Genomic DNA, 15,928 nt, shown 5'->3' on the forward strand with positions numbered 1-15,928 from the left:
ACGGAGTTAGAATGATGGCTTTAATCTAAGTTGTCTTGTGGTTGTTGTTGTTGTTTGACTGGCATCCCACTGGGATTTTTGCACAGCGTTGGTGTACGGTGCTTTTTTCTGGAAGACTTTGCAGTTTTTCCATGGATTTTTCTGTTGGCGCATAGTCACTTTGAGATGTTTTCTAGTTCATGTTTTTATTTTTTATTTGTTGCGGTTGCACCCGATTCAAGAGCCGAATGGCTCACAGGGCTATACCAAATACATGAAAATGAAATGAAACTGTTAAGGCTATATGGGGGATCTTTCTGTTTGTGTTAGGTGCTCGCTAACAGCACTTGCCCCTACAGTCTGTCCAGGCTATATGGGGGGTCTTTGTCTTAGGTGCTCACTAACAGCACTTGCCCCAACATTCTGTGCAGGCTATACGGGGGATCTTTGTGTTTGTGTTAGGTGCTCGCTAACAGCACTTGCCCTGACATTCTGTCCAGTCTACACGGGGGATGTTTGTCTTTGTGTGTTGGGAGCAAGTTTGAGTGGCGTGTAGCCGTGGGAGTTGAACGGGAGCCTGCTGCTACTGACAGTCGTTGACTCCGGTTGGACAGACGCTGATAGACAGACACACACAGACAAGACAGGTGGACAGACACAGACAAGAGGAACACAGAGACAGAGATACAGAGACGACATAGACACATGCAGAGAGAAACACACAGAGGCGAACAGAGACACAGACGGGCAGAGAGATGTTGAATCGAACTAACTGAACTCGCTCCATTGAAAGAGTTTCCTTGATAATTGCCCATCCCCAGAAGTCGTTCTAGTTTCTATTTATTTCATTGTGTGTGGTGTGAACGTGTAAGCAATGTGGGATATCGATGTACACGGATATGAACAAGATCAGCAGACAAGACGTCTTTCATCCTCTTTGGTTCTTTCAGTAAAGTCACGTAGGTAGAACAAATACAATAATAATAAATAAATCACGACGTTTCGATCGCAACACGAGCGATCGTCCTCAGGCGAAAACATCCAGACATTGACGCGGCAGATGTCACGTGAGCTACGGCACGTGACAAAGATGAGGTGAGCCCCCCCCCCCCCCTCCCGGGGCTCGCTCAGCTGAGCATTGTTTCAATGCGGTGGGCTCTGTAAAACGAAGGTACTTTGAAAACCCACTGGCTATACTCTTTTATATAAGTGTTGTGTCCTTAACTAACCACACGGGGACGTCTGGTTGAGGCAACACGTTTATTATAACTCTTTCGAAATCGGCTCTACACACGACTGAAACACGAAGGGGTACGACCCCTTCCACCCGATAGCCTACGGGAGTGACAGCCTCCCTTCTATCGCAGCCTGCACACTCCGGGCTCTGCCACCCACGGGTCCCTTAGCCCGGCGTTAAGGGAAGACTGGACGACCCGTCCCAGCCAGGGTACTGGAGCTCACCTCTGGTCCGCTACAACCCGGCTCTGGCGAGAGCTGGGGGAGGGTCCCAGAGTGTCTGAGCTCACCTCGGGTCCGCTACAACCCGGCTCTAACAAGAGCCTCGGTTGAGGGTCCCCGGGTGCTGTTCCAGTCTTCAGGTCTTCGGATGTCCTCAGGCTTGAGTTGGTGAACACTGCCCGGTCCGTCCAGAGGGCCGGCCTTTTATACCCAGGTCGGGATCACCCCTCCCCTCCTGACCCCCCCCCCCCCCCCCCCCCCCCGTCCCAGAACCTTCTGAAAGATTTCGATTTAAAGCTTTCGTGACTGCAGGGATTCATCTTCTTGGTTCTTTCGGTAAAGTCACGTAGAAGGGAAGTAATAAAATAATAAAAATAAAACATAATAAATGAAATAATTCTTACGACGTTTCGGCCACAACGCAAGCAGGACGGCTGCTTGCGTTGTGGCCGAAACGTCGTGAGAATTATTTCATTTTATTATGTTTTATTTTTATTATTTTATTACTTCCCTTCTACGTGACTTTACCGAAAGAACCAAGAAGATGACTTCTGAAAGATCTTAATGGGCCTTAGGGACGAGTGGGGGGTCAGGGGTGTTAGTCTCCGGTCACGGTGGGGGGCCGGGGGTTTAACCTTTGGTCGACCCCTACGCACCTCGCTCTCTCTCGCCTGCTCCCTGTTGACCAGTGCACGTGGTGGCAGGTCAGCTTATAGCGCCTTGTTATGGCGCTTACGCACAACTTCGTGACGAATGCTGCACGTTCCGTCGCTTTCATGCAGGGGGCGCTGCAAACCTACGTGCCCCCTGCATGAACAACGGAGGGGCAGGGACAGACGTTCGATCGCGTTGGAATCGATCTACAGACGGCGGTCTTATCGCGCGGCCAGCTCTGTGTCGCCTCATCTCGATCCCGCGATCCCAAACAGGTGAAAGTCCGCATCAAACTGAACCCCCAGCAAGGCCATCTACTTCACGACGAGAGAAAATTCACACTATATATCGTTTTCAATGAATAAGCTTTTAATGAAGTACATTTATGTAATTCAAAACATAATACAATTCAAAGTTGTTTCATTTTCAAACTTCCAAACGGAGCATCGAGAGCTTGCGTGGATGCGTCGCTCGTGTGCAATTTTTTTCGTCACTTTAAATCAGCAAGGACAATTTCTCGTCCTAATTCGACAAAATGTATTACAACACATAATACAAAATTATAATTCGTGTTGTAGAGAATGTTCCTCCTTTTCGTATAACTTTTAATTGGTATGCCTTGTAACTGATTAATGATCCGAGCGTGCTCACTATTTAAAAGACAATGAGTTGCTCCAGAGGCAGACGCTTCCTGAAAACACAAAAGTACCCTTTGACCTGTATCACAAGAACAATGAGTCTCACCCGAGTGATCTGTACAGGTTACTTGCAAAACACAAACTTTGTCCTAACATGACTTATTCAATGTTTGACCCTTATAGACAAAATGTTACATGTGCGCACACCATCAGACAAGTAATCATTCTGAATTATTGACAATCATTTTAACTAATACTATTGCGCCATTCAAAACGAATGCTGGTGTCTGGGTCAAAATTGAGCAAATTCCAAACATTACCTACAAACTCCACAACCAAGGTGCCACATCAACCATCGCCCTCTACTGACAGACTCTTGTCTACATGCAGGCCGGTGCAGGGCCACCACCTTGTGCCACACAGGGCAGCTGCTACTTGGAGGTGCTCTTCGAGTGTTTGAAACGAGATACGATACAAAACTCCGAGTTGCCGAGGCGATTAAGTAAGCACCATATAAATGCAATTCATAACAGTGAATGCTTGGGAGCTTATTGGCTCTCGCTCCTGGTTAGAAATCTACCCAACACACAGGTCCACAAAGACTGGCCGCTCTTACCCTGCAGGTTGAACCTAGGAACCGAGTGTTCAACTTCACATTCTTGTCATTAAAGGCCTGTGACAAAGGTGTGTCTATTGGAGCGACATCGTCTCAAGCTTACACATCTCCCGGGTCTCCATTTGACTTTCTACTGTCTCGGAGGAAGTCAACCCACACCTCCACTTCCACAAACTGCTGGGAGTTGCCTCGCTCTGCCTCACAGTGAGAATTCTCCTCCTGCTTCACGATGCCTCCATCGATGTGAATGTCCGATTTTGGAGTTGAATCTTCATCTTCACATTTTACCTTTACTTCTTCGCTCTTCACCATCACTTCACATTTCACCTTCACATCTTCATGTTTCACCTCGATACCTTTCAAAGTATCCAAGCTGGGATTTTCATCCGGTTCTTGTTTCATGAGGGATGGACTCATTGCAGCACTTTGACTTTCACAAGCTGATTTCAGACTCCACACCTTGTGGATCTTGTGATGGTTGTGTGTTCTCTGGTGTCTTTGAAGATTTGGTAAAAGTGTAAACGCCTTCCCACAAACACCACACTTGAAGGGTTTCTCCCCCGTGTGGGTTCTCTGGTGTTCTACAAGAGCAGATGACTGTGCAAACGCCTTCCCACACACACCGCACTTGAATGGTTTATCTCCCGTGTGTGTTCTCTGGTGTTTAACAAGAGCAGATGACTGTGCAAACGCCTTCCCACACACACTGCACTTGAAGGGTTTCTCTCCCGTGTGTGTTCTCTGGTGTTTTACAAGAGCAGATGACTGTGCAAACGCCTTCCCACACACACTGCACTTGAAGGGTTTCTCTCCCGTGTGTGTTCTCTGGTGTTCTGCAAGAGTAGATGAATGTGCAAACGCCTTCCCACACACACCGCACTTGAAGGGTTTATCTCCCGTGTGGGTTCTCTGGTGTATTACAAGAGCAGATGACTGTGCAAACGCATTCCCACACACACTGCACTTGAAGGGTTTCTCTCCCGTGTGTGTTGTCTGGTGTGCTTCACGAGTAGATGACCGTGCAAACGCCTTCTTACACACTCTGCACTTGAAGGGTTTCTCTCCCGTGTGTGTTCTCTTGTGTATAACAAGAGTAGATGACTTTGCAAACGCCTTCCCACACACACTGCACTTGAAGGGTTTATCTCCCGTGTGGGTTATCTGGTGTATTACAAGAGAAGATGACTGTGCAAACGCCTTCTCACACACACTGCACTTGAAGGGTTTATCTCCCGTGTGTGTTCTCTGGTGTATTACAAGAGTAGATGACTGTGCAAATGCCTTCCTACACACACTGCACTTGAAGGGTTTATCTCCCGTGTGGGTTCTCTGGTGTTTTACAAGAGCAGATGACTGTGCAAACGCCTTCCCACACACACTGCACTTGAAGGGTTTCTCTCCCGTGTGTGTTCTCTGGTGTTCTACAAGAGTATATGAAAGTGCAAACGCCTTCCCACACACACCGCACTTGAAGGGTTTTTCTCCTGTGTGTGTTCTCTGGTGTTTTACAAGAGTAGATGAATGTGCAAACGCCTTCCCACACACACTGCACTTGAAGGGTTTTTCTCCTATGTGAGTTCCCTGGTGCTGTGTCAAATGTCCATCCGTGCTGCATGCACACCGGTCGCATTGTTGCCTTGTTGTACCGAGCTGTGCCGAGTGCCTTCGCTCCATCAGACCAATCCTGCAAAGGAAGCAACAGCTGCAGACAGAAAAAGAATATCCACGCCATCTACACGTCAGTATCGAGGCACAGAAGAATACAAATACACAGTCACACGTGACTTACACGTCTATACTTATTCATATATTCATGATACAGTGAAACCTTGGATTGCGAGTTAACTTGGTCTGCGAGTGTTTTGCAAGACGAGCAAATTTTTTCAATAAATATTAATTTGATAAATGAGCGATGTCTTGCAATACGAGTACTGTAGTACGTACTAGGCTTCGGCATGGTAAGGTAATTTACCCTTTTTACCGGGTAAAAGGGTAAAGGTGTCGACATGCCAAGGGGTAAGGTAAAGGGTAGGGTAAAGGTATCTCAAGGAATTACCCAGTAGGGTAAAGGTAGCGTGAAGTATTACCCGGTAAATATTGTATCGTTGTTTACCGCTAAAAGCTCCGTGGCGCAGTCCGTGGCCTCCATTTAGTAAGTACTATTTTTAAAAAAACTTATTTTTTAAACACGTTGTTATGAAATGTACGAGTAATGGCAGAACTCCACGACTCCAGGAAGTGGCCCCGAAGCTTGCCACAACGTAAGGGACCGTGGCCAATTACAGCCAATGTCAGTTGACTGTGGACAATTAGACCCAAGCCGAAACATAACATATAAAAAGAATGTTTAAAATATATATTTTTTATGATAGAATATAGTATTGTCATCAGTATGACATAAGTATACCAAGTTTGCAGTCCATATCCCATTGGGAAGTGGGTTAAAATTGAGTTACAAGATTTGAGGATACGACAACGACAAGCGTGTAAAATTGGAATCATCGAGAGTATTCTATATGATTAAAGCGCTATACCTAGCATTTACCGTTATAAACCTTGTTGATGTGTAGTACCCCAGTAATTACCCTGTAATCGGGTAATTTGTATGGGGTAAGGGTAAAAGGTAGGGTAAAGGTAGGCTCATTGTTTTTACCTTTTACCTTACCTTGCCGAGGCCTAGTACGTACGGTATATGCTTTGTCTGCCGAGCGTCACGTGATCACAACTGAGCCGATGGTTCTACTCTCTCTCACTGCGGGATTGTGGGCAATCATCTCCCATGCTCGGTCTCAGTCGGCGTGCCTCACTCGTATAGTCAACATCCGTGCGAGCGTACAATATACTGTTTACTATACGTGTGTGTGCGTAAAGAATGCTTTGTGTCCAAGTGTAGTGACTGTTCATTAGTAACTGGACTGCAAGTGAAAGTCGTCCTACACAATAACCCTCCTCCTCCTCTCCTCTCTCTCGTCTCCCTCACACCAGCCACGATTAAATGAAATTAATAAATTTGATTACTTTATATTACATTTTAATAATATAAATCTAAAAAGGTATTTTGTATAAAAAAAAAATATATGAATACAGTATTTTTGGCTTGTGGAACGAATCATCTGCGTTTTCCATTATTTCTTATGGGGAAATTCGCTTTGATATACGAGTGCTTTGGATTACGAGTATGTTGCCAGAACGAGTTATGCTCGCAATCTAAGGCTTTACTGTATAGTGAAAAAGTTTCCCAAATTCATCAGCTATTATGGCACACAATGAGGGCAAATGGTCACAAATTTCGGCTGTCTGGCTACAAAAGGAATATTTATAAAAGCTCAATTCAGTTAACATAGAAAAAGGTGTTGAAAATAATACTATTTGTGTTATGCAGAAATGTATAAATTGATGTTCAATCGCATATTAGATGTGTGAAGCCAGCCAGGCTCACGATGTCCTTGAATGCTGGGATGAACAGATCTGACTTCAGCTGCATGTGTGTGCTGTGTTAACTTCTTGACTGTTTCCATTCTTACAAAGAGTTCCAGAGGAAAACAAAAAATAAACTACTGCTTTGATATAACCTCCGTGTTCCATAGCGTTAATAGACTTTACTGAAAACAAACTTTACACTGTCACACACTGGCATGGTTAACAGGTGGTGGTGTGTCCAGACCCACGCCTGGCCACCTTCATCCGCTCAGTATTAATTCTTCCTGACTCCACCAAGTAATTCATTGAGGATCAATCAACATCGCCGAGGCCGAGTGTCTCTCTCTCTCCCTGTAGTGTGATGTTAACTACCTTTCCTGGCATACAGGAAGTTGTGGGTTCGATCCCGACCCTGATGCTGGCTGTATATTTGGAGTTTGCGTGCCCCTCTCTCTCTCTCTCCCCGTGGTCGCGTTGATTTCCCTCCAGATCCCCCGGTTGTTCCCCTCTACATGCAGAGAGTGAACATCGCCACGCGTCCAGAGTGAACATCGCCACGCGTCCAGAGTGAACACCGCCACGCGTCTAGAGTGAACACCGCCACGCGTCTAGAGTGAACACCGCCACGCGTCTAGAGTGAACACCGCCACGCGTCTAGAGTGAACACCGCCACGCGTCTAGAGTGAACACCGCCACGCGTCTAGAGTGAACACCGCCACGCGTCTAGAGTGAACACCGCCACGCGTCCAGAGTGAACACCGCCACGCGTCCAGAGTGAACACCGCCACGCGTCTAGAGTGAACACTGCCACGCGTCTAGAGTGAACACAGCCACGCTGTTGACGAGCCTCACCTTGTTGTTGTAGTGGGAAGGTCGCTTCTGAAAACAAGAGCGGTATAGCAGCTGTGTTAATATTTAAAGTAAAACAAAGTTACAAAGTGGCGATCCGGGTCAAGACAAATTCAACTTTAACGAGAGAATTGAAGCAAACGCGATCAGGCGAGGGCAGGAGGCAAGGCCCCACGTTGTAAAGTTCCAACCTGGACATCGCTTCCATGCTCGCTGATACTCAATTGACATCCCTACGAGAGAGCGCGAGGCTCTACCTCAATAAACAACAACCACCACAACAACCACCACCGCAACCACCACCGCAACCGCCACCACCGCAACCGCCACCACCGCAACCGCCACCACCGCAACCGCCACCACCGCAACCGCCACCACCGCAACCGCCACCACCGCAACAGCCACCACCGCAACCACCACCACCACCGCAACCACCACCACCACCGCAACCACCACCACCACCGCAACCACCACCACCACCGCAACCACCACCACCACCGCAACCACGACCACCGCAACCACCACCACCGCAACCACCACCACCGCAACCACCACCACCACACCACAACCACCACACCACAACCACCACCGCAACCACCACCACCGCAACCACCACCACCGCAACAACCACCACCACCACCACCACCACAACCACCAAAACAACAACCACCACCACAACCGCGATGAGAATTTCTCACCTCGGATTTCAGTGCACGGGCGGATCGACAACTTCCTGGTCCCTCGCGACGTCACGCGGCAGCAGGTGACATGACGTCACTTGCGGGGTACGATGATACTCCCCTCCCACAATGAGCGGCTCTCAAATCGCGACGACTTTCACGAACACATTATGTTAATAAGCCGCCAGTCACCGGGCGTGGCTTTGCCCAAATAAGGATTGGCACTGGAACAGATATCGGCAGCGGCCGAACGGAGGTGACGTCACGCTCAAGAGCTTGGCGGTCGGGAGTGGGTGACATGACGTCACTAGCAAGGCACACCGCCCCCTGGCGTTTGACGCCGATGAGGTCACGCTGAGCGTTGACGTCAGAGAGTGGGGTTGGAGTTCAAGTTTGTTGACAAGGGGAGCGGCAGTGTCGTGGTGAGCGCTGCGCTCCGCACCGACCAGCCGAGTTCCATTCCCGCTCGTGGCCAACACCGCCAGTGACGACTTTCTGAACCGGTCCTGAGCCTCCCCTACGTCGACTCAGCCTCAAACGAGTACCCGGTGCGGTGTGTCAACATCGCCACTTGGGAGACAAAGGCGGCCGGGCGTGGTGCTGGACACCCACCCCCTCGTGTGCCGTCCCAATCTTAATAGGTGCTCGCTAACAGCACTTGCCCCAACATTCTGTTAAGGCTATACGGGGGATCTTTGTCTTTGTATTAGGTGCTCGCTAACAGCACTTGCCCCAACATTCTATCCAGTCTACACGGGGGATCTTTGTCTTTATGTTGGGAGCAAGTTTGAGTCGCGTGTAGCCGTGGGAGTTGAACGGGCGCCTGCTGCTACTGACAGTCGTTGACTCCGGTGGGACAGACGCTGATAGACAGTCACACACAGACACAGACAAGACAGGCGGACAGACACAGACAAGAGGAACACAGAGACAGATAGACAGAGAGACAGGCAGAGAGAGACACAGAGGCGAACAGACACATACTGACACAGAGATGTTGAATCGAACACACTGAACTCGCTCCATTGAAAGAGTTTCCTCGATCTTTGCCCATTCCCGGAAGTCGTTCTAGTTTCTATTTATTTTATTGTGTGTGGTGTGTACGTGTAAGCAATGTGGGATATCGATGAACACGGACATGAACAACATCAGCAGACAAGATATCTTTCATACTCTTTGGTGCTTTCAATAAAGTCACGTAGGTAGAACAAATAAAATAATAATAAATAAATCACTACGCTTCGATCGCAACACGAGCGGTCGTCTTCAGGCGAAAACATCCAGACATGAGGACTGCCTGGATGAAAACCAGCATGGAAGGGGCCCAGTGTGGGGCCGGCTATGCTAATGACACAGTCCCGTGTGTGTGTGATGTGAGGTCTCATGGCAGCAGTCATTCTCCGCTGTAGTCCTGGCATCTGCTGCTCAGCTTCATTCCCCAGCTGTGGTCCCAGTGGCACCGTCTCTCTGGGGAACCGTGTGGTGTGTGTAGCGAGTATCACGGGGTGGGTAGTGTGGTGATAGCGGTCACGGTTGGCACCGATGCACGACCACCGCCACCACCCCTACTGGGCGGTGGACCTGCCACCACAAAGCAGCACGCGGCGGAGGAGTGAGGCGATCGCTCTCGCCACTCGAGCGAGGCCCCCTCGCTTCCTCTTCTTTTCGTGCATCTCCACCTGCACCTCTTCCGTTTTCTCCTCCGTCTCATCCTCCTCCATCCCCTCTTCTTCATCCTCCGCCACCATCTTCTCCTCTACCTCCTCCTCTTCCTGCGCCACCTCCATCTTCTCCATCTTCTTCTCCTCCGCTAGCACCATCTCTTCTTCCTTCATCTCCTCAACTTCCGGCACCACCATCTCCACCACCGTCTTCTCTTCCTCCTCTACCACCATTGTTTCCCCTTTGTCCGTCGTCCCCATGTCCTCCACCACGACCATCTGTTCATCCTTTGTTGTCTCCTTGTCCTCCATCTCTGTATTGTCTTTCTCCTCTCCCTCCGTGTTCTCCATTGTCACCATCACAATCTCGTCCTCCTTTGCCTTCTCTTCCTCCGATTTCTCCTCCTCTGTCTCTACCTCATCCTCCATCATCTCCTTCACTTCTTCCTTCGTCTTCTCCACAACCTCTGTCTTCACTTCAAAGGCCTGGACGAGTGAGGAGGAGGGCTGAGCTGGCTCAGATCTGTGAAGAGACAACACGACACTGTTCCACCTTCCTGCTACGGGAGACATCGCCATCTCCCCATCGTCCGTGGGTGGAATGTGTGGCGGATTAATTCGAGCTGAATAGAAACAGCAATAACGACATGGCTAGTGAGTGTGCTTAGTATTGGTGCTGTCATTCTCATGGCGCTAGGCTATCCTTGAGATAGGTGCAGCTGTGTCTCACACAGGCTGCTGTAGCTTCACAGTAGTGGGTGGCGTTGCTGTGCAAATTTAGCTGAATAATTTGAAGTGACATTTTTTGGTTCTTTCGGTAAAGTCACGTCGGTATAAAATAAATTAAATCACAACGTTTAGATTGCAACACAAGCAATCATCATCAGGTGGGAAAACCACAGCAAGAAACTTTCTTGCAATAACGACATGGCCATCGAAACGTCGTGATTAAATTTTATTTATTCTATTTCATACCTACGTGAATTTACCGAAATAACCAAAGAGTATGAATCCCTGTAGTCACGAAAACTTCAAATCTAGATTGACATTTTTATATATGTACATTCTAATTGACCCCTTGCACATAATGTCCTAAGCATTTCAAATGGCATCGATAGAGATCCTGAACGTCCACTGTGACGTAATGGGTGTGTATCTGTGTGGTCAATGCAGCAGCAATAATAGCCAAGGCGGGAAGCAAGATCTGAACTGTAAGCGGTGAAGAATGAGTGCACGACCATTTGGCTGCTTCAACACATCCATTGCATGCGATGAGCCTCTCGCATCTCTCATCTCATCGCGTTTTAAATTGGACACCCCTCTCAGTGGTAGCTGTTGCTGTGCATTACAAAGCGACTTGGCAGCTGGCCTGGCAACAGGCGATAGACAGCGAAAATCTCACGGTGGATGGAGGGTTACATGTTGAAGATATGCCCACTTCGTTATGTGGTCTAACCCAGAAACCAGTTATGAAAAATAAATCTGTCCACAGTATAGCGGAATGTACACGTGGGGTTTGCAGTGTCTTGTGAATTTTGAGAGCGCGACAGGGCTTGAGCACCTGTGCGTCACAGCAACATTGACCTGGGTTTGATTTCCACGTTTGGCCACATTCTCCGTGTGGATTATGCAGCCCCCTGTTCTGGGAAGGTTCTGCAGCCTTCTCCCTGTTACTGAACCCACACAAGCAATGCAAATCGTTCAATTTGGATCGCAAACAGTAGCAACTTTCTTGCAAAATGCGAGCAAACTTGGCAGGATCCTCCTGAAAAAAGTCTTGAGACCGAGTAAGGCTGATGCTGCGTGAGAAGCATGGCAATAAATAACAAAAATAAATACACAGGGCGCACACGCAGAGTGGTTTACCGTGGCTCAGCGACTCCGGAGTTTGCTTTATCTTCTTGGAAGCCCTCTTCTCCAAAGCTCGGAGCAATTGGGCTCAACACAGGATTGGAGGACGTGGCAGCGGTGGTAGAGGTGGCGGTGGTGGCGGCGGCGATGGCGGCGGTGGTGGAGGTGGTGTCCGTGGTAGTGGTGCTGCTGCTGGTGGTAGCGGTCTGGAGCCATTGTCGCTCGATCTTGGCGAGGCGCTGCTCTTCCTCGAGGCGCTTTTGCTCCACAAGACGCTTCTCCTCCATCAAGTGCTCCTCCTCCTCCTCCTCTTGACGCTTCACCTCAACGAGGCGCTTCTCCTGCATGAGACGTTTCTCCTCGAGGAGCTTCACCTTGCGAAAGCTCCTCTCCTCAAGTCGCTTATTTTTCTTCTCGAGACGCTTCAGGTCTATGAGACGCTTCACCTCAAAGAGGCGATTCTCCTCCATGAGGTGCTTCTCTTCCTTGACCCGCTTCACATCTATGAGGCGCTTCTCTTCCTCCAGATGCTTCTCCTTGAGACGCTTCACCTCGCGAAGGCGATTTTCCTCCATGAAGCGCGTTTCTTCAAGGAGGCGCTTTTCCATGACGCGTTTCACGTCGTTGAGGATATTGTTTCGAAGGCACTTCTGCTCCGTTTGGTGCTTCAACTTGGCGAGGTGCTTCACCTCATTGGGGCGCTTCTCTTCCATTGTGCATTTCTCCTTCGCAAGGCGCTTGTCCTCCTGGAGACGCTTCACTCCGCTGAAGTTCTTCACCTCCCCAATGCTCCTCTGTTCACGCGAAGATAAGCACATGACCATTCAGACATGCGCACTCAGGACAAAATCCATTCTCGCAGGCACACAAACATGGACGAACACATAGACAAACAAAAATGCATACAGACACATCTATGTACGGATGCAATAATGCACATTAACTCATGCAAACATGCTAGCACACGTATGAATATACACCATCACCTAATGTTATCAAAATACATGTTACATCCTCATATTCTCACAAATTCAATACACGCACTTAATGCAGTGATAGTCTACAACGATTTCATGGCGATTGTTGCAACAATCATCAAGGGCAATAGTTTCCACAGAATGTTCTATTGTAAAGATCTGGATGCCCATGATCTGGACAAATTTTATTGCAGCACCCATAATGGGCAGCTGGAATGGCAACTTCCAATCAGCTCACAGACATAATTCATGAGATTGCCTGATATCACCCTGTCTTCATTGGTAATGAATGGCGACTTCATTTGCCTGCACGAGTGGGATATGGCATGACGTGATGATGGAGAGATGGAGTGATGGTGTTGGGAGATGGTGTTGTGATATAGAGAGGTGAAATTGTGGAATGTTCTGGAGAGATGGTGTCGTGATGGTATTGACGCATTGAGGGTCTGTGACGATTGTATTGAGTTGGTGGTGGTGTGATGAGAAAGGTGACGTGAAGAGATAATGTGAGTTGTAGTGATGTTTTGGTGCAATGGTGTGGTAAAATGGTGTGAGAATGTGGTGTTTGACCCCCATAGACCCTATACACACCTTTGGGGAGGGATGCTCGTAGCTTTGGCCTGGGAAAGGGTCCACTTCATCCATAATGTCCCCCCACGTGGTCGACTGGCGCCATGACTCCCGGGCTACGGAAATAAAAATTAATTAAAAGGACGAGTAATGTATTGGAGAACGAAGCACGTGGATATTCACACAACTAATTATGAGATTCTTGTAATTACCTCTTAACACATAACATGACCTGCTGTTGAGAAACATTAGTCACATGGCAGTAAAACTTTACAAGTAATATTTTTGTAAGCATGTTGAGATCATCAATTTCATAAAGTTGAGACCCTCATTTAAACCAATATGGCTGAAACTCGGTTCTAAATCCATGCTGTGTGCACACTTGACCTTTACCTCTTCCCATCACCGCCACGTCTACTAAAATAAATTAATCAGGGAGCTGCCTCCTCTGCATAAAAACCACGCACTGCAGGTATTTTGGACTTACCATCATAGTCCTCCAAGATCTCAGTCCACTTGCGTTGTCTGTCCATGTTGTTGGGAAGAAGTCGTTTCTGTTTGATGTTGGAGGGCCTGGAGAGGTTGTAAAAACGCTAAGATTTAGCAGCCTTTTGAATAACTCATCCTCTCAATTATTACATATTGACCACTCGCTGTACTAATCAAATCACTTTCGTGCCGTTTGCTTTACAAGTCCACTCACTCGCTTGTTTACCCACTCACGCGTGCGTCAGATCACTCACTCATCCACAGACAGACATATAAGCAGACAGATATCACCAAGATACACAGAGAGGGCAACACAGGTACAGAGAGGGGTGATCGTCTCTGTGGGGTGGCCTTAAATAGACAGAGGGTGGCGGAGGCAGAATTTTCACACTTAAATTCTAACTTAGCAATCTTTGAAATACGTAATCGACCAGGCTATGCGTTAATTGTCTATTGACCGACTCTCTGTGTCGTTTTACATAACATTTCGATACTTTGCTAGGTTGTTTAATTTAGTGTGTTCTTTCTCCCTCTAAGCCTGCGTACTTTACTACGCGTCTCTTCGTACTCATTGACATGTAAATGTTTTCTCTAACCCCTCCCTCTCTCTGCCTCCGCCCCCCTCTGTCTATTTAAGGCCACCCCACAGAGACGATCACCCCTCTCTGTACCTGTGTTGTTCTCTCTATGTATCTTGGTGATATATGTCTGCTTATATGTCTGTCTGTGGTTTTCTGGTTAGATTTTGTGTCGCTATTTCATTATACCTGATGATGATTGCTTGTGTTGCAATCGAAACGTTGTATGCTATTATTTAATTTATTATTTTATCTTTATACGTGACTTTACCGAAAGAACCAAAGAATAATTCCTGCAGTCACGAAAGCTCCAAAAACCAGACAAGCATGTTGATGCACAGCCCATTTGTATAAATCGACTGCTTGATAAAGGCCCCCCTATGTCTTGTAGGTCATTGGGGTCAAATGACCATACTTAAATAATTATGACCCGAGAATGACGTCGTTGGTCACGTGATGTCAGAGATACCGCCCATGTGGCTGTGACGTCACAGATAAGAGACGTCTATGGCAGCAGCTAGGGTCTGAACTAAAGGCAGACTCCTCCCCCGTGTTGGATAACATTCAATACATGTAATGCAGGGCACAATTTTGCAGGCAATCAGAACACAATCATTATAGACATGTTAATCATATTATATAGGATTTGAACAGGTTAGTTATGAACGTACTTAAATGTTGACTTGCTTTGGGTCTAAACAATGACAGTAACAGCAACATGTCAGAGCATGCCAAGTAACCTAACTAATAGTCCTAATTTGGTTGCAGAAAATCCAAATACCAACATATACAAAAATAATGAAGCTTTAGTTTGTAGTCAAAACGTGCAATAAAAATAAACAACACACATCGTCAACAGGGACGCTCACCTCGTTGAGGATTCGCTCTGCAAAGGCTTCTTCTGCTGCTGCTCACTCGTGCGCATTCCTCTCGACTGCGGGTGGAGGCGTGGCTATGACGTAACAGAGGTGACGTCACTACAGCGAGGCTCCGCCCCCACGCGCTTGGCGGGCGCACCACGTGGTGCAGTGCAGGTGGTGTGCGTCACCAGAAACAGCAGAGTCCTCTTTTCGACATTAAACATTTGCCCCCTCGCTTTGTGCTGTCTTTGATGTCGCCGTTACTGCGGCGAGGACTGAAGCGATGCCTGGCCATCAGGCCTGGCATATACCTAGGCCTCAGGCTTCATATTTGTTCGTAGCTATTTTTTGTTTAATTGGAATTATTAACTTGCATTTCATTCATTACATTTCAAGCGTACACTGTAAAAAATGTGACACATTGTTACTTAAAAAAATTATGGCAACAAAGTGACACGTAATATAATTGAGTAGATTTTAAGCACTACAACTTTGAATAAAAAGTGTTGAATAAATTAACTAAAAAATAATAATAAAAAATAAGTACATGGTAATAAAAGCAACAGTTAAAATGTGTTGGGTTTAGTAATATGATTCCAAATGATGAGTTATATAGCCTAAAAAAAATTGTGTAAATCCAAATAGATT

The 15,928-nt window shown here is 47.4% G+C and overlaps 1 protein-coding gene across 1 annotated transcript; it reads right to left on the minus strand.

Moving 5' to 3' along the window:
* Window positions 1-3,167: 3,167 nt before the first annotated feature.
* LOC144737796 (uncharacterized) lies at window positions 3,168-7,281 on the minus strand. The gene has a single exon (XM_078620665.1). It carries the CDS (start codon window positions 5,017-5,019, stop codon window positions 3,445-3,447), a length of 1,575 nt encoding a protein of 524 aa, XP_078476791.1. The 5' UTR covers window positions 5,020-7,281; the 3' UTR covers window positions 3,168-3,444.
* Window positions 7,282-15,928: the final 8,647 nt, after the last annotated feature.

Source organism: Lampetra planeri, chromosome 74, assembly GCF_965212315.1.
Source record: "Lampetra planeri chromosome 74, kcLamPlan1.2.h2, whole genome shotgun sequence".
Classification (NCBI taxonomy): Eukaryota; Metazoa; Chordata; class Hyperoartia; order Petromyzontiformes; family Petromyzontidae; genus Lampetra; species Lampetra planeri.